Source organism: Rana temporaria, chromosome 2, assembly GCF_905171775.1.
Source record: "Rana temporaria chromosome 2, aRanTem1.1, whole genome shotgun sequence".
NCBI classification, from domain to species: Eukaryota; Metazoa; Chordata; class Amphibia; order Anura; family Ranidae; genus Rana; species Rana temporaria.
In genome coordinates this window covers 371,429,540-371,455,547 of record NC_053490.1, presented here as the reverse complement: position 1 = coordinate 371,455,547, position 26,008 = coordinate 371,429,540, and the positions used below count along the sequence as shown (strand labels likewise).

The 26,008-nt window shown below is 43.8% G+C and overlaps 1 protein-coding gene across 1 annotated transcript; it reads left to right on the top strand.

Moving 5' to 3' along the window:
• The first annotated feature begins 6,676 nt into the window (after window positions 1-6,676).
• Window positions 6,677-17,819, top strand: TAF11 (TATA-box binding protein associated factor 11). Its single transcript, XM_040337781.1, has 5 exons — window positions 6,677-6,854; window positions 9,617-9,759; window positions 9,844-9,931; window positions 13,319-13,415; window positions 16,407-17,819. Exons 1-5 carry the CDS (start codon window positions 6,762-6,764, stop codon window positions 16,535-16,537), a joined length of 552 nt encoding a protein of 183 aa, XP_040193715.1. The 5' UTR covers window positions 6,677-6,761; the 3' UTR covers window positions 16,538-17,819.
• The last annotated feature ends 8,189 nt before the right edge of the window (window positions 17,820-26,008 follow it).

Below are 26,008 nucleotides of genomic sequence, written 5' to 3'. Positions count from 1 at the left end.
CATGTGCATGTGGCACGTGCAGCATGTCCCTAACGCCAATTGGCACCAGACGGCCTACATAAGGAAGTGCTCTGACCCCTGACCATTGCTGTTTGGTCTTCAGCTGTTCCTTGATACCCTGAATCCTGCTATTATCCTGCCTGATACCCGTTGCTGAACCTGGCTTGCCTTGACCTTGCTTCTGCACTCCGCTTCTGTACTGACTACTGGTTCCTGATCCTGGCTTCCCATTTGAGTGAGTAAGTGAGAAACTTGTAAAGCGCAACACATGCGAACTGAATCGGACATGCTGTCCATTTTCATCAGATCGCTCCATAGGAATCAGCGGTGCTGCACAAGCCCCTCCCCGCTCAGTGAGCAGAGAAGAGCTTGTCATTCGCCGGCTCAGCGGAGATCTGCGGACTGATCTCCCGCAGAGCTGGCGGGAGCAGGCGGACTCCGTACCGACGGAGTCCGCCTCATGTGAATGGGGCCTTAAACTAACCCTTTAGTTTTAATGGAAGAAATGGTGCCAATTCTAGTGGGTTGTTTCCAGCCACTCATTGAGACTTATTAACTAAAAGATTTGAGAATGTATTTAACCTCTTTCTCCCTTTCTTTCTTAACCTCTTTCTCCCTTAAACCCTCCTATCGTTTTCAGCCAAGGAAGTTGCCCTCTGGGCCTCTGTTTGATCTGCAGTTGCCATGCTGCTGCAAGTGATCAGTTATAACTCCAGTCATTTGATGGTTTTACAGTTTGGTTGAGAGCACAACGAATGTGACAGGTATATTCCCAGCACGTGCCAGGAATAGAACAGTTTTTTTAACCACTTGCTTACTGGGCACATATACCCCCTTACTGTCCAGGTGAAATTTCAGCTTTCGGCACTGTCACGCTTTGAATGACAATTGCGTGGTCGTGCGACGTGGCTCCCAAACAAAATTGACGTCCTTTTTTCCCCACAGAGCTTTCTTTTGGTGATATTTGATCATCTCTGCGACTTTTATTTTTTACACTATAAACAAAAAAAAGAACGACAATTTTGAAAAAAAACACAATATTTTTTACTGTTTGATATAATAATTATCCATTTTTTTTCTCAGTTTAGGCCGATACGTATTCTTCTACATATTTTTGGTAAGAAAAAAAAAATCGCAATAAGTGTATAGTGATTGGTTTGCGCAAAACGTTTAGCGCCTACAAAATAGGAGATAGAATTATGACATTTTTTTATTATTTTTATTTTACTAGTAATGGCGATCTGTGATTTTTATTGGGACTGCGACATTATGGCGGACACATCCGACACTTTTGACACATTTTTGGGACCATTCACATTTATACAGCGAACAGTGCTATAAATATGCACTGATTACTGTATAAATGTGACTGGCAGGGAAGGGGTTAACACTAGGCGGTGAGGAAGGGGTTAAATGTGTTCCCTAGGAGTGATTCTTACTCTGGGGGAAGGGGACTGACTGGGGGAGGTGACCGATCTGTGTCATATGTACAAGGGACACAGCACATATGGACTATGACACAGTTTACACACACAGATTCACGTCCTTGGCTGTGTAACGGCTGATCGCGTGTACTTGGCGGACGTCGCAGCCACCAGGCACCTCAGTGATGTGACGGGCACGCACGCCCCCCAGTGGCTGGAGGAGCCGAGGACAATAGATGTCCTCCCGGCATTGTAGAGCCACCTTGTGGCCGTCAAACTACAATGGCCCGGATACGAAGTGGTTAAACAATGGGTTTAGTTCCGCTTTAACCTCCACATACGGAAAAGGCTTCTTCACGGTAAGGCTCCGTTCACACTTAGGCAATTTGGATTGCGGGCAAAATCGCTGCAATTCTGCCCGCAATTCTGCCCGCAATTCTCGAATCGATGCAAGCTTGCTTTGAATGGCACCCCTAACGCAGCGCAATTTTGATGCGATTGTCACCCGCCAATCGTGGCAAAATAGCACAAACAAAATTGTGGGACCTCTGTCTCCCAAAAGATGTTTGCGGTGATTCCGCCCACGATTCGGAATGCCTAAGTGTGAACAGAGCCTAAGAGCTGTGAAAATGTGGAATAGACTCCCTCAAGAAATAGTTCTGGTCATCTCAGTAGATTGTTTTATAAAAGAGCTGGATACATTCCTAAATGCTCACATTATAACTGGATACTAATATTTATAGGTAACACCAGGGGTAGTTGATCCAGGGAATATCTGATTGCTTCTTGGGGGTTCAGGAAGGAATCCCTCGCCCCTGGAGCAGATCATGCTTTGCTGTTTTTTTTGCCTTCCTCTTAAAGCGGGGGTTCACCCTAATCAGCCTAAAAAAATCTATATACAGTTATATCCAGCATACTGCTGACATCAACAGTATGCTGGATTTTTTTTTTCCAGCTGTACTTACGATTTTTTTGGGTTCTATTCACCCGGCTTCCGGGTTCTCGCTCCCCCGGGGAGTAGGCGTTCCTAAGACGAGGCATCGATGATTGACGTGCGGGTCAAGCGCGTCATCGCCTTCCAAAAATATCCGAGGGGGACTCTGCACTTTACGGCGCCTGCGCAGTCAGCTCTACACCGCAGGCGCCGTATAGAGCCGAGTCCCCGTCGGATATTTTCAGAAGGCGATGACGTGCTTGACCCGCACGTCAATCGTCTCCTGTGATCTACACTCACTCCCAGGAGACATTGCGCAGAGCTCCCCATCGGGGAAAAGGACGACACGCCCACTCCCCGCAAGGAAGAAGACCCGGAAGTACGGCTGAAGACAGGTAAGTGTACACCTTAAAAAAAAATGACAATGCTACAAGCCTTTATTAAGGCTAGAGATAGGTTAGCCAAAAAGTTCATTTTAGGGTGAACCCCCGCTTTAATATGCGTCTGGCTTTCTGCATGGAGATTAGTGGCTGGACGCATGGATTAGGGGGCGGCGTCCCTAATGAGCGGGTTGCCACTGGTGTGTATAATGGTTTCTGTGGAATTGTAAGATGTAAAAGTTATTATAAATCCAGACAAATCATAACGACGTGTTGTTGGCAACATGAATGTAATGAAGCTGATTTACTTAAAGCGGAGTTCTGACTAAAAAAAAAAATGTAATAAATCGGACACTTACATGTCTCAGGGTCCAGCGATGAGGGGGAACAAAGCCCCGCTCCTCTCCCCCTCCTCTCCGCAGCGCCAGCATCACTACTCTGTGGGTGCCCGGCTGTGGCTTCACAGCCAGGCACGCACTGCGCATTCGTGCAAGCCGCACTGCGCACTGTGACTGGCCGGGCAATCATCTGGGACCTGTGACGTGTCCAAGATGATTGCCGAGAGGGAGGGGGGAGAGGTGAACTTCTTTCCGGCACCACGGGAGGAAGTGAGAAAATGACATGCCAAATGTGGCACGTCAAGGGGTCACCTTCCCTTAAAGCAGGGGTTCACCCAAAAAATTTTTTTTTAACATTACATTCATTGTTTTCTTTTATTTTATCCCCCTACATACCGTATTTTCAACGCGGCTTCCGGGTATGTCTTCTGCGGGACTGGACTGCGAGTCGGCTCTATACGGCGCCTGCTCACCGACGTTCGGCTTCTTTCGGCAACTTGTGACGCGCTGTATGCGACGGTCGGAAGCCTGTCAATCAATTAGGAACGCCCAGTCACGCAGAAGACATACCCGGAAGCGGCGGTGAAAATACGGTTTGTATGGGGATAAAATAAAAAAAAACAGCCGATTGTCATTCTGACAACTCGGCTGAATGTAACGTTAAAATTTTTTTTTTTGGGTGAACCCCCGCTTTAATATTTGCTAATGTCATCCAGACTTGTTTGGATGTGTTTGTAAATGTTTTGTAATGAATGTAGTTGCGTTGCGGTCATGTGTGCTTAAAAAAAGCAGCATGTGCTAGCGCATGTAAACGCAATGCAATGTAACTCATTAAGGTCTCATTTAGACGTGCAAAGAAATGTGCTAATGATGCATTTTTTATGCATCCGTCACATTAAAAAAACACTTGCCAGATTCCTCTTCTGTGTTGTTTTTTTTAGTTTTTATTGTATGGAGCTGTCAATGCCATAGGAGGGTTTGTGATGCGTTTACAGCGCGTTTATATCAACATCAATAGGCTTTTGAGAAGTGCCAAACGACACGTGCCAGGTCAAATTTGACGCAACGCATTGCGATGATAATGCAACCACGTGAACAATGGCGATGCAATTTTTACAGATGTTCATGTCGCAAAACACCTGCTTTCGAATTTAGTATCAACTTAGCCTTAAAGATGAAAAAAAAAGTTCTGATGTTTGACTGCTGCCGGTGTATCGTCACATATGGCTACCCGTCAGTTTGCTCCGGAAGTGACGTCACGCTGAAAAATTTTGCACTGCGCATGCGCGATGCTTCCATATGCGTTCCACCACTTTTACGAAAAAACAGCACACTAAAACCGTGATGGGAAGCGGAATGTGACGAATCACCACCATCTTGCTACACTCCGCACTCCTCCACCCTAAGGATACAGTGAGAAGGGGACAAGCGGACATCTTTGTACACCCCCTGCAGTACTTAGAACTCCGTCTGACTGTTTACATGTTGAATTTTAAAAGCAGCGGACTTCTGTCAGATTAGCAAACCTGTGAGATCAGCAGGCTTGCCGCTGCTTTTAAAATTCAACATATAAACAGTCAGACAGAGTTCTAAGTACTGCAGGGGGTGTACAAAGATGTCCGCTTGTCCCCTTCTCACTGTATCCTTAGGGTGGAGGAGTGCGGAGTGTAGCAAGATGGTGGTGATTCGTCACATTCAGCTACCCATCACGGTTTTAGTGTGCCATTTTGTAGTAAAAGAGGTGGAACGCATATGGCGGCGTCGCGCATGCGCAGTGCAAAATTTTTCAGCGGAATGTCACTTCCGGAGCAAACTGTGACGGGTAGCCATATGTGACGAAACCCCCGGGACCTGTAGTCTGTACTTCCTGTATCTTATGAAGTGTGTAGAGGAGCACTGAGAGGCGTACAAAATCGCAATGCATCGTACAATACACGGAAATGCGCACACATTTATTTTTTGCACATTAAATGTATTTCAGTGGGAATGGGACCTTATATAGTATTAACCCCTTCGTTCCCGGGCCATTATAAAATGACGCTGGCAGGAATCCTCCCTAGATCCGGGTGAACATCATATGTCGTCTTTTCTTCCCGGCAATCTAGGGCGCGCGCGTGGCACTGCTCGTGACCCGGCAGCCGCGATGTCCGCCGGGCACCCGCGATTGCCGGTGATCACGGCAGGAGTGTGGATCTGTATGTGTTAACACACAGATCCACCTCCTGTCAGAGGTGAGGAGACCAATGTGTGTTCCCAGTACAGAGTAAGGATGAGCTCTGGCGTGTTCGCATGCTACACGTGCAGAGCCCGCCAAGAAGTGTGCACGGCGCTGCGCTAATCACAGCCAGGGAGACATTGTCCCGATGCTCGGCTGCAGAGATCGGGAAATGTCTCCCTGGCTGTGATTAGCGCAGCGCCGTGCACACTTCCTGTCGGGCTCTGTACGTGTAGTATGCGAACACGCCAGAGCTCATCCTTAGTACAGAGGAACACACATCAGTCTCCTCCCCCCTACAGTTAGAACACACTTTAGGGAACATTTTAACCCTTTAGCGCCCCCTAGTGTTAACCCCTTCCCTGACAGTCACATTTACACAGTAATCAGTGCAGTTTTATAGCAGGGATCGCTGTATAAATGTGAATGGTCCCAAAAAACGTGTCAAAAGTGTCCGCCGCAATGTCACGGTCACAATAAAAATCGCAGATCGCCGCCATTACTAGTTAAAAAATTAAATAAAAATGCCATAAATCTATCACCTATTTTGTAGATGCTATAACTTTTGCGCAAACCAATCAATATACGCTTATTGCGATTTTTTTTTACCAAAAATATGTAGAAGAATACGTATCGGTCTAAACTGAGGATTTTTTTTTTTTTTTAAATTGTGATATTTATTAAATCAAAAAGTAAATAATATTGTGTGTTTTTTTTTAATTGCCGCTCTTCTTTTGTTTATAGCGCAAAAAATTAAAAATGCAGAGATGATCAAATATCACCAAACGAAAGCTCTATTTTTTGGGGGGAACATAAAGATTTAATTTGGGTAGTGTTGCATGACCGCGCAATTGTCATTTAAAGTGCAACAGCGCTGAAAACTAAAAATTGGTCTGGGCAGGAAGGGGGTGAAAATGCCCCGTATGGAAGTTGTTAAAGCGGAGTTCCACCTAAAAATTGAACTTCCGCTTAATCCACTCCTCGCCCCCTTACATGCCACATTTGGCATGTCATTTTTTGGGGGGGGGGGGGGGAGTGGGGGCTTCAGGAGGAGTGGGACTGTTTATTAAAAGCCAGCAGCTACACTTTTTGTAGCTGCTGGCTTTTAATAAACTTAAAAAAAAGGCTGGAAAACCCCTTTAACAAGGTATCCTAGGCAATGAGAAAAGGAATTATAAATAGCCTTTATTTTTACTTAGAGATCTGCCTGTGTATGGAAAACGTCTTCCATTCCGATACACATAAAAACAATAAATCTCTCCGGTATCTTCACCTAACACAGCAGCCACTGAGGGGAGGAGTCTGAACTTCTCACTCCTCCCTCAAGAACGTAATCACGTACCTTCTATCCCCCCTCGAGAACGTAATTACGTACCTACTTCTAGTCCCCTCGAAAACGTCATCACGTACTTCCGGGTCGCATGCAGATGATGTCACGTGAGTAATAGGGATTCCTTCCGGAAGGAAAACATGGAGGACTCAGAACCAGCAGCCCCAAGCGAGGAGAAAATGATCACCGAAGCCGCAGAACCGCGGGAGAAGGTGGATGAGGCGGAGAACGTGGTGAGGGGAATGCATATTAACCTGGGCAATATAAAGAAACGTCTGTGTGTTTTCTTTGGTGCAATACGTTACATAGTTCTGGTGATACATTGAGAGTCCCGGTGAACAGAAGTACATTTCCGTGTCATTGTAGTTCTGGAAACTTTCGCACAGAATGTGTGTTTATCTTTTCTAGTTGTTTAGACTGACTTAAAGTAGAAGTCCAACTTAACGCTAAAATCTCAACATCAACAGACGTCCACGATCTAACAGTTTTTCTCCTTCACTGATGTGCACTGAGGAGGCACTAGTAGGTGGCACTGATGGACAGCCTTTATGGGCACTGATAATGGGCACCGAAAGGCATCGCTGGGGCTGCACTGATAGGCTTACAGGGTAAAGAACCTACGTCATAGGCTCTTTTCAGTGATCAGAGATGCGGTGTGTCCAATCGACACACCGCACCACCGATCGGCCCGCTACGCACCCCAAGGGGCGCGCACGAGCGACATGTTGTGAAGGACATCATATGTCATCCAGTCTGCACAAATAAAACACCGTCAATTTGCTATAGGCCTGGTGGGATGTGATTTAAAGGAGAAGTATGGTCCTTTTTTTTATTTATTTTTTCTCTTAAAAATCATACTTACCTAGGTGGACCAGCTCTAAGACTGAGAACTGAGTGATCAAACACTGCAGTCTGTGTGAAAGCCCAAGTGTTTTCACACTGAGGCGGTGCGCTGGCAGGACGTTAAAAAAGTCCTGCAAGCAGCATCTTTGGAGCTGTGTATACCGCACCTCCACCACTCCTGTCCATTGAAATGAATGGGCACTGCAATGCGCTTCTGCAGCGTTGCTACACGGGTGCATTTAACCTCTTCATCGGCCGCTAGCTGGGTTATATGCGCCCCACTAGCAGCCGAATAGCGAACAGCCGAATAGCGCCACTAAAATGATGGTAAAGCACCGCTAAAAGTAGCAGCGTTTTACCGTCAACGCCTGCCCGCTCCAGTATGAAAGCAGCGGAGTTCCCCCCGGAAAAAAAAAGTATTAAAAGTCAGCAGCTACAAATACTGCAGCTGCTGACTTTTAATATATGGACACTTACCTGTCTTGGGCGCCCGCAATGTCGGCACCCGAAGCCGATCTCTCCCTCAGCTCTCGGGTGCTGCCCCCGCCATCTTCGGTAAGGGAATCTGGAAGCGGGCGCAAAAACAGGTAATCAAAACTTTTGGACCAAAAAAAACAAACTGCTAACGTTACTGTTTTTTTTTTTTTTTTATTCATTAAAGTGTATTTTTTCCCAAAAATTTCCTTTGAAAGACCGCTGCACAAATACCGTGTGACATAAAATATTGCAACAACCACTATTTTATTCCCTATGGTCTCTGCTAAAAAAATATATATATTAGGGCTGTGCGTTAAACGCGATATTAACGGCGTTAACGCAAACCCATGTTAACGCCGTCAATATTTTTATCGCGCGATTAACGCAGGAGCCCTCGGGGTGGACGTGCAGAGTGTGCAGCGGCGCGGCTTACCTTCTCGCTGGATTCACAGGCAAGTTACTCACCTTGTCCCTGGATCCAGCGATGCCTCCCCGCTGTGTGATCGAGCGGGTCCTCCTTGCTTGGCGGGTCCTCCTTGCTTGGCGGGTCCTCCTTGCTTGGCGGGTCCTCCTTGCTTGGCGGGTCCTCCTCGCTCGGCGGGTGCTCGCTCGATTCACAGTGCCTGTGTGCCACCGAGCTCCGTTCCCTGCGACGTTACGACGCACGGGAGCGGAGAACGGCGCCAAATTCAAAAAAGTAAACAAACACATTACATACAGTATACTGTAATCTTATAGATTGCAGTACTGTATGTAAAAAATACACACCCCTTTGTCCCTAGTGGTCTGTCCAGTGTCCTACATGTACTTTTATAAAATAAAAACTATTCTTTCTGCCTGAAAAACTGTAGATTGTCCAAAAGTGTCCCTTTATGTCAAAAATGGTTTTAGATCAGCTAGAAAACAGCGATCATAAATTATAATCACTTGCAGAATTGTGCGATATTTGTGGGGAAATTCGTCATAAATTAGATAGATTAATCGTGAGTTAACTATGACATTAATGCGATTAATCGCGATTAAAAATTTTAATCGTTTGACAGCACTAATAAATAAATAAATATATATATATATATATATATATATATATATATATATATATATATATATATATATATATATAATATATATATATATATATATATATATATATTTATATTATGTTTGGGGGTTCTAAGTAATTTTCTAGCAGAAAATACAGGATTTTCACTTGTAAGCAACAAGTGTCAGAAAAGATTTAGTCTTTAAAATGGCTAAACTGAGAACTTCTACACGGAGTTCAGTTCATTGATAAGTAGTAACATTGTATCTTTTCTCACACTTGGCAGGCTGCCCAGAGACAAGTCGCAGGGAAATTTCAGGCAACTTGCAATGACTTCTATGATACAGAAGCTATTGGCAAGTCCTGCTGAAGAAAATCGTCTTTTTTTTTTAAACAATTGGCCGATGCCGATTAATTAAAAGGTGGCAAAAATCGGCCGATATATCGGTCGACCTCTACTCATAACAGACAGAGGGGAGACATGTGACAGGTAAGGATACATGCAGGAGGCGTGTATATCCTTATAGATCAGCACTATGGCAGTAGTTTAGAAAGCATGAGAGTGAGTTTACATCCACTTTAATATTACTATTGTTGTTGTTTTTATTGTTGTTCAAAATTGTTATTTTCAAGGTGAAAACAGAGGAAAGTCCGGTGACCGAAGGAGCAGCAGGAGAGACATTGGATGCGTTAAACGCTAAGAAGATGAAAATTGAACTAAAGGAGAAAAAAGAAAAGAAGCAGAAAGTGGATGAGGATGAGATACAGAAGATGCAGTAAGTAACTGAATACATTGGAACGGACTCTCTGAGACTTCCTACAGTAATACCTGAATATGTCTCGCATTGTTTTCCATGTAGAATTCTGGTGTCGTCCTTTTCAGAAGAACAGCTAAATCGCTATGAGATGTATAGACGCTCTGCATTCCCTAAAGCTGCTATTAAACGGGTATGATGTTGGAATCAACGTTTTTTTGCATGAACCCTTATTTAAAGTTACTTGTTGTACCGTCTTTGTAAACATTCAGTAATAATTGTTACCCTGTCATCAAAACCATAGACAAACATATTGTGCCTAAAGTGCGTCTAAATGTGGGACATTTAATGCATCCCCAGTGTTTATCATCCCCTCCCCCCCTATTATACTTACCTGAGTTCTATCTTGATCCAGCACTATGCCTGTCTGCAGCAGCTCTTTCTTCGCAAAGGCAGGAGCCATTGGCTGGGGCAGAAAGGTGGCTGATGACATCACAACCTGACTCAGCCAATCAGAAAAGGCTTTGTTTTCATTCATAGAATACAAAGCTGCCTCTGAAGGGCTGAGCGCCCTTCAGACCAACTCTGTTTTGTTCTGGTGTGAGACAGGAGCCGTCTTGCAGTCATGACCCAGCCCTGTGTACTGTCTGTAGCTGAAGTTGCATACAGTTCATACAGCGCTTGGAGCCAATGCAGCACTTGGTAAAGGAAATGGATTGTTAGGACCAGCTTGGTTGAAACACTACTTAACGTGACAGGAAATCTGGAGAATAATTTAAGACTAAACATCTTTATTAACCACTTTCTGACCAAGCTAATGCAAAATGACTGCTACAGCACGGTCATTCAGATCAGGGAGGGCATCTATTGACGTCCTCCCAGATTCTAGACCTATTGATTAGCTTCATCTGCACATCGGTTCCGTAAGCCCCAGGCCACACACACACACACACACACACACACACACACACACACACACACCAAGTACCAGTAATTCAATTCATACATTTTCTTTTTCGGGTCAGTATTGTATTATTTCTTTTCCAATAATTTTTATTGTAAAAAAAAAATATCAAGCAACCAATGTTACATTGAGAAGTAACAGAAGAGTCATATTCTGATCGCACCATCACTAAGCAATGTTAAAGTGGCAATCCACAACCAGCTCTGCATGGAGGGGTAAGATGAAGATGTATAGAAGGTGCAGAATGCAGTGGTTGCCCACTCACTCACTATAGGTATTGTAAAGATTATACTTGCACGCGTGATGGTTCTGAACTATTATGTGTATATTGTTCCTGAGGGAAAATAATAATAGAAGAATTGATTCTGTAAAACTGAACAAAATTTCCAGTGCCAAACAGAGGAACACCATACTTCCATACTTGGGCTAGGCTAGAGGGGGGGCCCTGTAGCCTACTTCAAAAGTGTTCACGAGGAGTTATGAAAGCTAGAAGGAAGAAAAGGTGAATAAAGATACGAGAAGAGAAAAGATTTACAACCAATCACGACTCCCCCCTGGTCTCCCAAGTTAGTTGGTAAAAAAATTCAAAACCCCTGGTCCGCAAATAAAGTGTATACTGTAGCTCCGAAATACTGGCATGCGTCCCTGGACCACGCAAACACTTATTTTAATAGAAGGCCCTAGTGGAGATATCCACCTGATCCCAACACAGTGTCTACAAAAAAATAAAATAAAAAGGTGATCTGACAAAGGTGGAATGCCTCTGAAGGGGGCATTTGTAAGTTCTCCAATAAGTAGAGGGCTTTATGGTCTATAATAGGGATATGCAATTAGCGGACCTCCAGCTGTTGCAGAACTCCAAGTCCCATGAGGCATAGCAACACTCTGACAGCCACAAGCATGACACCCAGAGACAGGGGCATGATGGGACTTGTAGTTTGGCAACAGCTGGAGGTCAGCTAATTGCATATCCTTGGTCTATAAAATGAGGTATTCTGTAGAGCAGGGGTAATCAACCCCCGGTCCGCCTGCAGAAGGGCCACAGCCCGGTAGTGGGCCGCGGGTGTGGGCGGCCTTCAAGAGACATGCTGGGCTCCTGGCATGAGAGCGCTGGGTCGCTAGAAGAAGTGAGCGGACAGGCAAGCAGAGATATCATCTCTCTCCGCCCCCTGCATCGCCGCTTTTCCGCCCTCAAAGCCAGTGCTCTGCCTCGGTGTTGGAGGTTAGGCGGGGAGCAGAGAGATGGCATCATCTCACACTGCCTGCCCCGCATCGCCTCTCTCCTGCAGGTCCTCTCTGGGAAAACTTAGAGTCCTTGTTCAGCGGCGCAGATTGCTGGGCCCCCCGGACAGCTAAGCAGGAATTTGCAGAAGGGTGGAGCCAGAGAGTGACAGATGGAGTCCTCGACCCTCCCTCTGCCAGGTGATACAGCTGCAGCATGAGGAGGGAGACACCCTGCTACATCTAGAAGGGCGATCCCACAGAGATGTGACGTTAACAGTGACAGGTGAGGTGTGCTGGGACTTGTAGTTCACCCCCTCGGCTGTCTGCATGATATACCTCAAGGGACGCTCCACTCACTCCGCATCTGGTGGCAGGTGGCAATCCACATCTTGTGGCAGGCAGTGTGACAGGTGATGTGGCAAGTGACATTCTGCATCTTGTGGCAGGTGATGTGGGAAGTGACATTCCGCATCTGGTGACAGGCAACGTGGCAAGTGACAATCCACATCTTGTGGCAGTAAGCATGGGAGGTGATGTGGAAAGTGACAATCCACATCTTGTGGCAGGTGATGTGGCAAGTGAGATTCCGCATCTGGTGACAGGCAGCGTGGCAAGTGACTCTCCACATCTGGTAGCAGGCGACAGTGGCAAGTGAGATTCCGCATCTGGTGACAGGCAGCGTGGCAAGTGACTCTCCACATCTGGTAGCAGGCGACAGTGGCAAGTGACACGCTTAGGGCTTCCACTGATTCTACATTATTGCAAGTTGAACTATTTAATTTATTACTACAATGTAATAATATAAATAATGCGCTTCAATGACCCTGACACCATATCAACCATGGTGCCGTGATGATTGAAGCGCCAACACCAGCCATTGCCTGTGAAAATGTTCTTCCACGCAGCTGGTCCCCGGTGCCGAAAAGGTTGGGGACCACTGCTGTAGAGGCCTTTATTGACCCACCATGTAAACTGTTGGGGACTTTGTTCAGGAGAGAAACGCAAGTTTCCAAAACAGGACCACGGAGAGAATATATCTTGCACACCGTGTCCCAGAGACATGGTAGTTTTGTATTATTTTTCATTACATATTGTGAAATCTGACATGAGAAAGCATGAAAAGCTTAATATAATTTTTTTTTTTAAAGAACAGATTAATAGTGTTTCCACATAAGATTTACACAACTTTCACACATTTTTCTAATTGGATTAATTTGGAAGTAAGTTTGAATTCTGGTTGAAAGTTGGGTGAAAACTTTTATAAATAGAAACAAGATATACCTGTGCTCAGATGCCAGTAGCTTGTACATGCATTCTCCTATTGATTACTTTAATTCTGGAAGAATCTTAAATAATTTCATATATAATGCCCTTTTGTTCTCATTTTTTCAGCTGATTCAGTCCATTACAGGCTGCTCTGTGTCACAGAATGTAGTGATTGCCATGTCTGGTATTGCAAAGGTCTTTGTTGGAGAGGTTGTAGAAGAAGGTAATTTTTATAGTGTTCTTTTTTAAAAACTTGAATATCAGTGCTGTGTCAATATATCACATTTCAAGGACATCCAGAAGAACTAGACTTTCTCTGGTAGCCAGTTCAGCTCATAGAGGTTCCTGTACATCACTGCAGCAGCCCCAAAACCTTGTATATTTACAGTATGTGTCTCCTACTTCACTATGCATTAAAACCAGGAATGTGATTCACAGAATTTACTCTAACGCCTTGTACACACAATCAAAATTTCCGATGGAATTTTCCGTCAGAATTTTGTTCAAGCTGTCTTGCATACATACTGTCAGACCAAATTCCGACCGTCCAAAACGCGGTGAGGTAAAAGACTATGACGAGCTGAGAAAAATGAAGTTCAATGCTTCTGAGCATGCGTCGTTTTTTCTCCATCGGAGTTCCACACAGACAATCTGAATTTCCGATAGGATTTTTTTCCATCGGAAAAAAAACATGTGCTATTTCTAAACTCCGATGAAAAAAGTCAGATGAGGCCCACACACGGTCGGAATATCAGATGAAAAAATTCCGTCTGACTTTTTTCATTGGAAATTCCGATCGTGTGTACAATGCATAAGAGATTTTCCTTACATTATGTGGGATGTATGACATGTTATATTTTTTTACTGCTCATAAAGGACACGTGTTGGGTTATATTTCATGGTGTTGAAACAGTCCTCCAGAATTTGTATTGTAAACTCTTTGTGAAAACTAGAATTCCTAAAGCCAAAAAGTAGCCAATATCACAAACAGAAAAATCGGCACAAGGGACATAACTAAAGCCCCATACACACTATTAGATTTTATGCAGATTTCTGTCTTTAGATTTACCAAAACCATGTAGTGCAAGGGCCTGCCTGATTGCATACACATTAAAACTCTTAGGGCCAGTTCACACCAGATGCAGTTCCGTTTTTTTTTTCTTTTCTGCACCAATACAGTCAGTTCCGGTCAGATTCTGCACCAGAAACTGCCTGTACTGGTGTGAACTAGAGCCATTGGAAAACATGGACAACACTGTGCATTCATTTTTAGCGCAGAAAAAAAGCACACGGAACTGCGTCTGGTGTGAACTAGCACTTGGGGTTTGACCTGATATTATATGGTTTTGGTAAAAATGAAGACAAAAATCTGCAGAAAATCTAATAGTGTGTATGGGGTCTTAGTCAGTAGAATTTGTTGCTTGTGCTGATTCCTCTTCTGCAGGGGTTAATTGAATAAAGCTGTCCTACGGCTTCTGTGAATGAAACACAATCTGATGGAAGGGGGAAAAGCTATCAATCATCCACCTATCCTACATTTTTAGATCACTTTCTTGATGAGAGCCTGTGACAGCCCCTTAATTGTATTAACCCTGGACAATTATGGTGGAGGAGATGGCAGGACAGATGATTTTCACTAACTTAGAGGAATTCATACAAAGGGACAAATTCTACTGCCTGTAAGTTATGTCCCTTGTGCTGATTTTATTGTGTTTGGCTTGCTCTCTGCACCTGGTCCAGTGCTCCTGCTGCCTTCGGTCAGGAAGCGCACAAGAAAAAAAACTATAGGAAGCCCTGCCAGTGTGACTACATGTCCATGAGTACTTTTAAAATGCGCATGCGCACAAGTTTCATTCAGTACTAAGATTTAATGAAGTTCACATGGCCTCTTCATCTCCAGTCACGTTATGCTGCCTGTGTGTTGGCACACACAGCAGCTGTGTGGGGAGGGGAGCATGCATGATGCAGTGACACCATAATACCATCGCCATGGATGCAGAGCCACCACTGCAAAGAAAATGAAGTTGGTAAAAAAAAAACATGTGGCATTACATAGAAGGGGCTGGAAACAACAAGCATTAGAAAAACAAAACATTCATGTAATTTTGCCTGTGTGTGTGCGTGTTTTTGGGTTTTTTTTGTTTTTTTTAATCAACTGAGCGTTTTTTTAACGTTTCCATTAACATAACAAGTTTAGTTTTAAGGCCTGCTATACCTGCAAAAATGAATGAACTTGAGCTATGGTTATGGCTGTATGTCTGGCTCACCATATTGTCGTCTCAATGACCATCCAAATAAGGGTCCTTTTCACACGGGCAGTCAGATCAGGTCTGCCTGTCAGTTTTCCAGAGGGGCCTGATCGGACCCTTCATTCACCCCTATGGAGTGGCAGATGTCAGCAGCAGTCTGCTGACACCTGCCGATAACCCGATCCTGTCCGCCAAATCCAGATGGATGATGATCCTATTTTCCATCTGTCTGGAGGATGGGATCAGATGAAAACTGCCAGGCAGTTATTTTTCTCCCTATAGGGGAGAGCAGGACACTGTCAGTCTCTGCTCTGCGCAGTGAGTGGAGAAAGACCTGTCACACGCCAAGCGGACCGCCCATGTGAAAAAACCCTTAGGCAAAGCCAATTCTTAGGCCAGTTTCACACTGCTGCGCTGCGGTTTGGCCACTACACAGGTGGACCCGCGGTTTCCCTTTGACTTTCTATTATGCTGCACGTTTTTGGTGTATTTTCTAAAAGCACACCAAATGTTCTGCATGCTGCATCTTTGGCGTGCTTTCAGAAAATAGTCTATAGCAGGGATATGCAATTAGCGGACCTCCAGCTGTTGCAGAACTACAAGTCCCATGAGGCCTAACAAGACTGACAGCCACAAGTTTGGCACACAGAGACATAGGCATGATGGGACTTGTAGTTTTGCAACAGCTGGAGGTCCACTGATTGGCCACAATCCAATAGACCAGGGATATGCAAACTGCAGCACACCATATGGAATTCAGATTTAAAATAATTTAGTGACCTGGTTGAATGGGCATTTTACCACGAAGTGTAAAGTAAAACTGACATTATATTAGTTATTAGCACATTATCTCAATGAATGTGCAGAATATTTTCTTTCTATTTCCGTCTGTTCAGCTATATTAATACAAGTGACGTGTTCTAGTTAATTGATTTAATTGTTTTGGTTTTATTTTGTTTTCCCAGCTTTGGATGTTTGTGAAAAGTGGGGAGAAAACCCCCCACTACAGCCTCGTCACATGAGAGAAGCACTCAGAAGATTAAAGTCCAAGGGGCAAATTCCAGATTCCAAATATAAAAAAATTGTGTTCAGCTGATGTTCTTGGACTTGATGTTGACTTATCGCATCTTCTAAGAGTGAGATTGCTTTGAGGATTTGTAGCAAACCCGTTCCTTTGCTCATGCAGGATCAAACGGACAATCTTGATTGGAAGACTCGCCAACAGTACATACTGATTTTTACTTTGCTCCCTTGTTTCTCTGACTGCCAAGAACATAAAGAAGAAACATGACTTAATGTTTAACTAGAGCTCCCCTTCTTCATGCCTGGTGGTAAACAAAGTAGTGAAAGGACAAAAAGAAAGCAAGTATGTATAGCTGGTGGGATCAGCACTAAAGGGAGCCTTTTACGTTGCCCTTCATTGGCACCTTAAAGGTAGAGACTGCCATTGCTGACCTGTTTTTAAAGGACAAGTGTAAGTATATAATAAAACACAGAATCAACACATTTATTGGACTTTGAAACCTTTTCTAAAAGCACATGTTCATGGTGTAACTCTTTTTAAAGTGCCCTTTGCCTTCACGGCGGGGGTTACTTTAAGCTTCTAGCAGGTATTTGGTACTGAAGCCTGCTAGCAGCTTGTTTAAAGTGACAGTCATTGCTACCATCAAGATCTATGTTTAACATCGCCATGTTTCCTGAATGATTTGCTTTCCCACACTGAAGTCCATATGTATAAAGCCTAAAACAAGTCAGCAGTGGCATTTTTTCATTAGTTCACTTTAAATGGCAGCAACATGAAGAGTATTGCATAATAAAGCGCCAACCATCTGCAATATGTTGTGTACATAAAGAGTATAGGAAGTGACGAAAGACAGATCACACAGCGATAACCATGTTGGATCAAAATAGTGTCAGGAGGTGCATTTGCAAACATTTATTTATATACATTTTTATTTTTCTCTTTCGTAGTCCTTTTTTTTTTATTTTATGTGATTCATGTTTAGTAGTAACAGTTATATGGTTTTATTTAATAATAAAAAAAGACTTAACCGGTGCAGCAACAAATCTTAAATCAGATTTTTACCAGAAAACTATAGACATGTTAACTCCTTCCTAACAGGCTTCTCTACTGCCGTTTGTGCAGTTATTAAATCGTTTTTGTAATAGTTGATTTTGCAATGTCAGTCGTTCATTATCAAAATGGGATGAAGACATAACCTTACTACGGTCTTCAACACTAAAATGCAAAAAATAGTTCAATGCCTATGGGTGCTTTTCTTCTTGCACTTCTTTTATTAGCCTGTGCAGTCTGCTTTCTTATTTTTGTCCCAGTTTTTCTTATATCAATAAATGGAACCTGTGATATTAAACCCTCAGTTTTAAGCACCATTCAGCAGCTGATTTAATCATAGAGTATACAGTTACTTAACATGTTATTCTTTGCCTATGTCTCCAGTTAAAGCTGATGCCATTAAAGCTGCCCCAGGTATATCCTGTATAAGTGGCTTCCACAGGAGATGGACCAGGCCACTGGACTTGCAGGAAGTGAACCCCCCCTCCCTCCTTTCTTCCATGACCTTGGATGATTGGGATACAGAGCGGTCAATGAATGCAAGCCTGACCTACTACCTTTAATCACACCTGAGGGTTTAATAGTACGCATTGACAGTGTGAGATCGACAATATAGCTTTTACTAAAGTCACTTGGAATGATAGTGACAAAACTGAATTTGGTGGTTTTTGAACAGTTGGCGATTGGAGTAAATATACAGGATCTGGTGAGCAGATATGACACTGAAGCAGCTGCTTGACAGAATAATCTCCAGAAACTATACCTAGATCTTAGCAGGCAGATGTCCTAGCGCCTTGGGACACTTAGCTTTAAGGCTAAGTTCACCTTTATCAGAGGGGCAGCTAAGGCCCCTGAGAGAACTCTCTGATGCAGTGTAGTGGGAAGTACAGCTTCTGTATTTTCCAGGGCAGCTAAATGCAGGGGTTAGAGAAGCTTACATTAGAGCAAACAGGTGCATAAAGGACAGAGGTGTAAAACTATGAAATTCAAGGTGACCAGTGTTGGTTTTTTAACCCCTTTGCACCTAAGGGTAAAACAAATCTTAACGCTAAAGCCCAATTTTGCATGTTGGTAAAACTGCACATGTTATCACAACTACTTTGAGAGCCCAGCCACTGGGCGTATTACATTTCCGGCATGTGCTGGAAATGAAACTGTTTTATGGATTGGTTTACTTCCACTTTAAGTTGATGTTCCATATGGCTCTTGAAGTAGCAGGGGAAATGGTTCCTTGACGCTGTATAGTAGAAAAGTGATCACGTTAAAAGTCTGTCCCACAGCATTGAGCCCTTCCATGACAAAACCTTAGGGAAATGTGAAATAAAGATGCCCAGTGACAAATAAAACTGATGCTCGGTTCAACCGACGTACTCACTAAGTGAGTCTTCAGAGAAGTTGCATGTGAAGAGGCAATGCTAGTCTCTGACCCAGAAAGCACTTTGGGCTAACCCTCAGAATGGAGTTTGTAATAAGTCCAGTGGGGTGTAGATACGGTCCGGTCCAAAACCAGGCTAACATCTGTACTAGGTTGCTGCATATGGGGGGTGGGATACCTGCAACAGAGGTGTAGGGAAGAGTCTTAACTGAAGAGAAAAAAAAAAGCACTAGTAAAACTTTTGTTTTTAATATCAGCAGAGCTAAAGAAATTACATTAATCCTTCTAGGACACTAGCCGGAGAGGTTATACCCTAAGCAGTATAACCCAAAGGTTTGAGACCAACCCCCTCAATGGATGAACAAGAAAACACTTTGATGTAACAAAAGAATAGGGAACACGAATGCACACTATATATGTATGCATGTATAATTATGGCAAACAGTACCCCCATTTGACATTTATTTTACAAAAGTTTTATTGACAGCACAGTAAATTTAGCCATTGTCAGATAACAATAACAAGGAGAAAATTATATATTTTTGTGGTCTTAGGAGAGACACAATATTATACATAAAGGTACCAATGGTAAGACCAGTCAGTGCACATGGAAAGTTGCACAATCAGCAGGAACTGAACAATAAGAAAGTTATGTTAAAGTCAGGAGGACCAGAGATCATGATAAGTGACAAGTCGAAGAGAAATACCTTGGCAGCTCTATATATCAAATATGTCAACAGCTATTGGAACCAAGGTCAGCCATAGGGCCCTACTAGTGCAGAGGCAAATCACAGAAAATGAAGGTGAAAAGGAGATGTAAGAAGAAGGTAGGGAGGGGAAGGTAGGTCTTAATGGTCCATGTATCAAGGGGTGTCAGATCATTGAAAGAAGATGATCAAAATGCAAAGGATGGGTGTGTGCTATCCAAGGTTGTCATACCCAAAGAAACTTATCATCGGAGTCCAAGAAAATAGCTGCTCATTTTTCATTAACCACAATATCGTTCATATGGCGTTTTAAAACTAAAAATGGGGGTTTTCCAAGCCCTAGCTATTGTAAGCTTAGTTGCCATAAAAAGATGCAATGCTGGCCAATGTTACAAGCAAAACAAGACCGCTATAGGTTTTAAAGGGGGGGTTGCCTTGATATCCAAATTCAGTAACGTATGTAGGAAGGGTGCAGGCTAAGATCAATAGTATGCTCGCTTTCGGGCAAAACCACCAGATATGTGCCATTGTTCCTGGCTGGAGACAACCACAAATGCAAGTCAAGGGTTAATTTGCAACGAAACGGACCAGATGAGCTGTCATGTAGTCTCCCGGCTATTTAATGATTCTTATGTAGTGCAGTGCAACACTCCCAAAATCAAAAGGTCTGTTGCATAAAGTCCATTCAAATATAAACATGTGTTAAACTGTCCAGCACCCATTGCTTCTTGTGTAAATGATCAAACTTCTTGTGTGAATAATGAATCAAAATTCTTGTGACAATTGATCCACCACTCGCTCCACTCCCTAAGGCTCCTTTCACACTGGGGCGGGAGCAGTGTCGGCGGTAAAGCGACGCCATTTTTAAGTGACGCTTTACCGCCAATTTTGCTTTTCAGCCGCTAGCGGGGCTTTCTCTAGTGGCCGAGAAAGGGTTCAAATCCGGCACATTGCCTGCGGTATAGCTGCGGTGTCCCATTGATTTCAATGAGCAGGAGTGGTATACACACCACTCCTTCACCGCTCCAAAGATGCGGCTAGCAGGACTTTTTTTTACTGTCCTGCTAGCGCACCGCTCCAGTATGAGACACAGCAGCAGCTGTTTAGGGTCGGTTTGCAGGCGCAATATCGCCTGCAAACTGCTCCAGTGTGAAAGGGGTCTTAATCTGGGAATCAGCCCTTGCTCCACATATTATATGGGATAAAAAGGCAACACCATGGTGCTCTCCATGAAATAACTGATTTATAGTCCCCCACAATTAAAAACACTTAGAGGAACTAAAACATGTGCTTGTATATACAGTTTTCAGCCAGCTCACCACTACGAACCCAACCGTGGCGTGGCATCACAGGTGGCTCCACGCCACAGTCAAGTCCCAAAAGCGGAGTATATGAGAGAAAATGGGGCACAAAGATGAAGGGCGGGAAGAAGTGAAAAGTCAAGGCAATGAGGAAAGAGGAATAGGGTGAGAGTCGACCAGGTCAATAGTTGCCCAAAGTAGCAGGTGAAGGTGAGAAATGAAGGTTGGGAACTGAAAGACCACCATTAACCTTCTAGGCAAACAATTTGTTTGGCGATTCTGGGTCTGGAGGATCCCGAGATGAACTGCAAAACTTTACGTTGGTGGATCCGAAGTATATGAGGGGCACAAGTATAGCAGGTACCTTCAAAGCATACAGAAGCTTAGGAAGGCAACTCATCTGGACCGCGTTAATCCTGCCAAACCAAAACAATGGAAAGTGATTCTAGGAGGACAGGTGATTTCTGAAATGGAGGGAGGTTTGCTTAATATAATCCTTTATAAGTAGGAGATAATCAAATCCCCAGGTATGGTAGGGATGCAAGCCACTGAAATGTGAAGGTTCATTTCAAGGCCCTGCTTGTCTGGGCAGTAAGAGACACCATCGCCCTGGACTTGGCTAGTCTAATGTATAGACTAGAGCAGGGCTCAAAATGTCAAGTCCTGAGTTACTAGCCAGACCTTAAGAGTAACTCGCCACCAGTTACCCCATCCCACCTCTAAATTACAGCGCAATTATAACCCCCAGCATTGGTGTCAGTGGATGCTATAATACCTCAAAGCATTGGTGCCAGTAATAATAACCTCAAAAACGGGTATCAGAGGCTGCGGTAATTACCCCCAGCATTGATGTCAGTGGACATCATAATAACCCCAACACTGGCATCAGAGGACGCATTAGTAACTCTCAGCATTAAAGTCAGTGGACACATTAATAACTGCTAGCACCGGTGTCAGTATTAAAGCGGAGTTCCACTCAAAAGTGGAACTTCCACTCATCTGATTCCTCCCCCCCTCCGGTGCCACAATTGGTACCTTTCGGGGGGGGGGACAGGATGCCTGTCTTTTAGAAATATCCTTTCCCACTTTTGGGAGCCTACACTGCTGGGTTCCCTTACCCGCAATGGCGTCAGCAGAACCTGACAGCTGATGGAAATGTCAGCTGCGGTGCCTACATCACTGGACTCCAGGACAGGTTAGTGTCCTATTAAAAGCCAGCAGCTGCAGTATGTGTCGCTGCTGGTTTTAATTTTTTATTTTTTTTGAGCAGAACGCCACTTTAATGTACCCCTCTCCTTCTACGTTGGTGGCATTGAAATGTAACCCCTCCCATGACCCCCAATGTGGGGGAGTTAACATTCACTGACATTACCACAAATGCAGAAGGGGGTGGTGGGTTAAAATGTCACTGCCATAGAGACCAATGCAAGGTGGGGGGGGGGGGGGGGGTTAACATTCACTACCACTGACCTCCCTCCCACATCCCCCACCTGCATTGGTAATGCTAACCCCTTCCTCAATTTCAGCCTGTTCAAGTGCCATTGCCCTAACGCTATGGTGCTGGACAGGGAGAAGGAGCAATCAAACAAGCAGTTAGCTGAGCTTACCTCAGCACACACTCGTTCCTGATAAGTTCACATCTCTTTCAGGAGTGCAGGGAGGTGGATGGGTGGGCAGTTCAGGCAGATGGGCGGGCGAGTGGGCGGGTCAGCAAGCTGATGATTCAGGCAGGTGGGCGGGATCTCAGAAGATTGCTGCATCCCCATCCCGCCCACACAACAAACAGACAGAGCCTGAAACTGCCAATCACAAAGCTGGAGGGAGGTGGAGCAAAATCCTCCCTCCAACAGCCATCGGAGCCTGCACTGTGTGATAAGGGTGACGACAGCGTCACTCCTATCATTCAGGCAGCTGGAGAGCACAGCACCCCTCTCCACTCGCCCTCACCAAATTTTAACTCGCTAAATGCGACCAGGCGAGTAAAAATGTTGAGGGCTGGACTAGAGAATGAATCAAAAATATCTAGAAGGACCGTCAAATGTGGTAAAGAATGTCTAGGGGACGTTCGAGTCCATAAAATGTCACCCACGAATAAAGAACCCTTAACGTATAAGCTCTTAACATCTGCCTGACTGCGAAACACCTCTGCAAAAGGTTTCATGGCCAAAATTAAAACAAGTGTGGAAAATGGGCAGCCTTGCCTAGTCCTCCTGTGTATTGGAAAAATAAAGGACTCAAAACTATAATATTTAAGTTTAGCCTGAGGGGGACTGTACAGGGCAGCCATACATTGCATAAAAGATGGGCAAAAACCATAATGGCGAAGGACTGTGGTTACATGAGGCCAAGACAAGGTGTCAAATGCCAAAAGACAGGGGCATCATTAAAAATTGGAGGATATTTAGAAGCAAATATTCACAGTCTATTAGCCAACATCGTATCAGGCTTATTGGCCTTGGCATACCACTTTTAGCGAGTACAGCAAAGAGACTTCTCTGCCGAGTCTGTGAGGCAGAGGTCCAGCTCAGTGTGGATCCATTCACACTTGTGCGACTTGTCATGCAACTTTGGACATCAAAGTTGCATGAAAAGTTGTTGCCCACATTTTCCAAAGAAAAACATTCATACAGTTAGGTCCATATATATTTGGTCACAGGCACAATTTTATTTTTTTCAGGTATTTACCAAAAACATATTCAAGCTATAATTATATAATGGATATGTGCTGAAAGTGCATACAGTTTTGTGTCTTTTTTTCAACCTGACTAACTATGTGTTTATGATCTACTCCTAATACTGCTATTTAAAATAAATATATATATATAGCATCATGAGGAGTTATTCTCAGCCAACCAACTGCCTTTTTGTTTGCCAGTGTTCAAAACCTAAAGGTTGCAGCCAGGGCCGCTGATAAGCCAGTACAACTGGCCCTGTTGTAGGGGGCCCCGGGCCAGCAGGGGCCCGGATGGCAACCCCCTTTAAAAAAAAAAAATGTTTTTTTTTTTTTATTTTTTTTTTTAGGGGTCCGGAGGTCCCCAGGGGCCTGGAGGCCCCGCAGGGTCCCAGATGACAACTCCCCTTTTTTTTATTTATTGTTTATAAAAAAGATATATATTTTTTTTAATATATTTTTATTTAAATTTTTATTAAAGGGCCATTTTTTTTTTTATTTTTTTTTTAGAGGTCCGGGGGTCCCCAGGGGTCCGAAGGCCCACAGGGCCCTGGATCGCAACCCCCCTTTTTTTTATTTATTTTTTATAAAAAAATATAAATTTTTTCTAATATATATATTTTTTTATTTTTTATTAAAGGGACAAATTTTTTTTCTTAGGGGTACGGGGGTCCCCAGGGGCCCGGAGATCCCCAGGGCCCGGGATGAAAACACCCCTTTTTTTATAAAAAAATAAATACATTTTTATATATTTTTTTATTTCATATATATATATATATATATATATATATATATATATATATATATATATATATATATATATTATTATTATTAAAGGTCCCCAGGGCCCCGGATGGCAATCCCCCTTTTTTTTATAAATTCTTTTTTTTTTTTCATTTTTTATTTCATTTTTTTTTTCTTTTTATTCCTTATATATTTATGTATGTAAATATATATATTAAAGGGCTCATGAGGTCTCCATGTGGCAAACCCCCTTTTTCTTTTTTTATAAATGTTTTTTTTTTTTTTTAATTAAAGGGCCCAGAGGTCCCAAGGGCCCTGAATGGCAACCCCCCCCCCTCTTTTTTTTTATAAATGTTTATTTATTTTATGTATTTTTTTAATTTTAATTTTTTAATTTTTATTAACCACTTCCCGACCCCCGCATGTACATATACGTCCACAATATGGCACGTACAGGCACATGGGCGTACACGTACGTCCTCGCCTATTAGCGGGTGGGGGGTCCGATCGGGACCCCCCCCGCTACATGCGGAGGTCGGGTCCGCTCGGGGAGCGATCCGGGACCACGGCGCGGCTATTTGTTTATAGCCGCTCCGTCGCGATCGCTCCCCGGAGCTGAAGAACGAGGAGAGCCGTGTGTAAACACGGCTTCCCCGTCCTTCACTATGGCGGCGCATCGATCGCGTCATTCCCTTTATAGGGAAGACACGATCGATGACGTCATTCCTACAGCCACACCCCCAAACAGTTGTAAACACATACTAGGTGCACCCTAACTCCTACAGCGCCACCTGTGGTTAACTCCCAAACTGCAACTGTCATTTTCACAATAAAGAATGCAATTTAAATGCATTTTTTGCTGTGAAAATGACAATGGTCCCAAAAATGTGTCAAAATTGTCCAAAGTGTCCGCCATAATGTCGCAGTCACGAAAAAAATTGCTGATCGCCGCCATTAGTAGTAAAAAAAAAATAAAAAATAAAAATGCAATAAAACTATCCCCTATTTTGTAAACACTATAAATTTTGCGCAAACCAATCGATAAACGCTTATTGCGATTTTTTTTACTAAAAATAGGTAGAAGAATACGTATCGGCCTAAACTGAGGAAAAAAAATGTTTTTATATATGTTTTTGGGGGATATTTATTACAGCAAAAAGTAAAAAATATTGCTTTTTTTTCAAAATTGTCGCTCTATTTTTGTTTATAGCGCAAAAACTAAAAACCGCAGATGTGATCAAATACCACCAAAAGAAAGCTCTATTTGTGGGGAAAAAAGGACGCCAATTTTGTTTGGGAGCCACGTCGCACAACCGCGCAATTGTCTGTTAAAGCGACGCAGTCCCGAACTGTAAAAACACCTTGGGTCTTTAGGCTGCATATTGGTCCGGGGCTTAAGTGGTTAATAATTTGTAAAGGGCCCCCCTCCGCTTCTCAATTCGCGGCAGCCACCCCTCCCGCTTCTCAATTTCAATTTCAGACGGCAGCCCCCCCCCCCCCCGGTTCTCTGCTCCAGGTGCCTACCAATGCCGCCAATCCCGTAACGTGCTGCAGAGACAGTTTCAAGGTGGGGCCAGGGGTGGAGCTAAAGGCAGGACCAGGGGTGGAGCTGAAGGGGGCCCCGTCAGGTAGGCTGTACGGGGCCCCATGATTTCTATCAGCGGCCCTGGTTGCAGCTAATGTTTCTGAATTTCA

Excerpts from the sequence above, each read along its gene's own strand:
- TAF11 (XM_040337781.1), top strand. The coding sequence starts at position 6,762 with ATGGAGGACTCAGAACCAGCAGCCCCAAGCGAGGAGAAAATGATCACC. Across the intron at positions 9,760-9,843 it reads GATGAGATACAGAAGATGCA|AATTCTGGTGTCGTCCTTTT; the intron begins GTAAGTAACTGA and ends TTTTCCATGTAG. Across the intron at positions 9,932-13,318 it reads CTAAAGCTGCTATTAAACGG|CTGATTCAGTCCATTACAGG; the intron begins GTATGATGTTGG and ends TCATTTTTTCAG.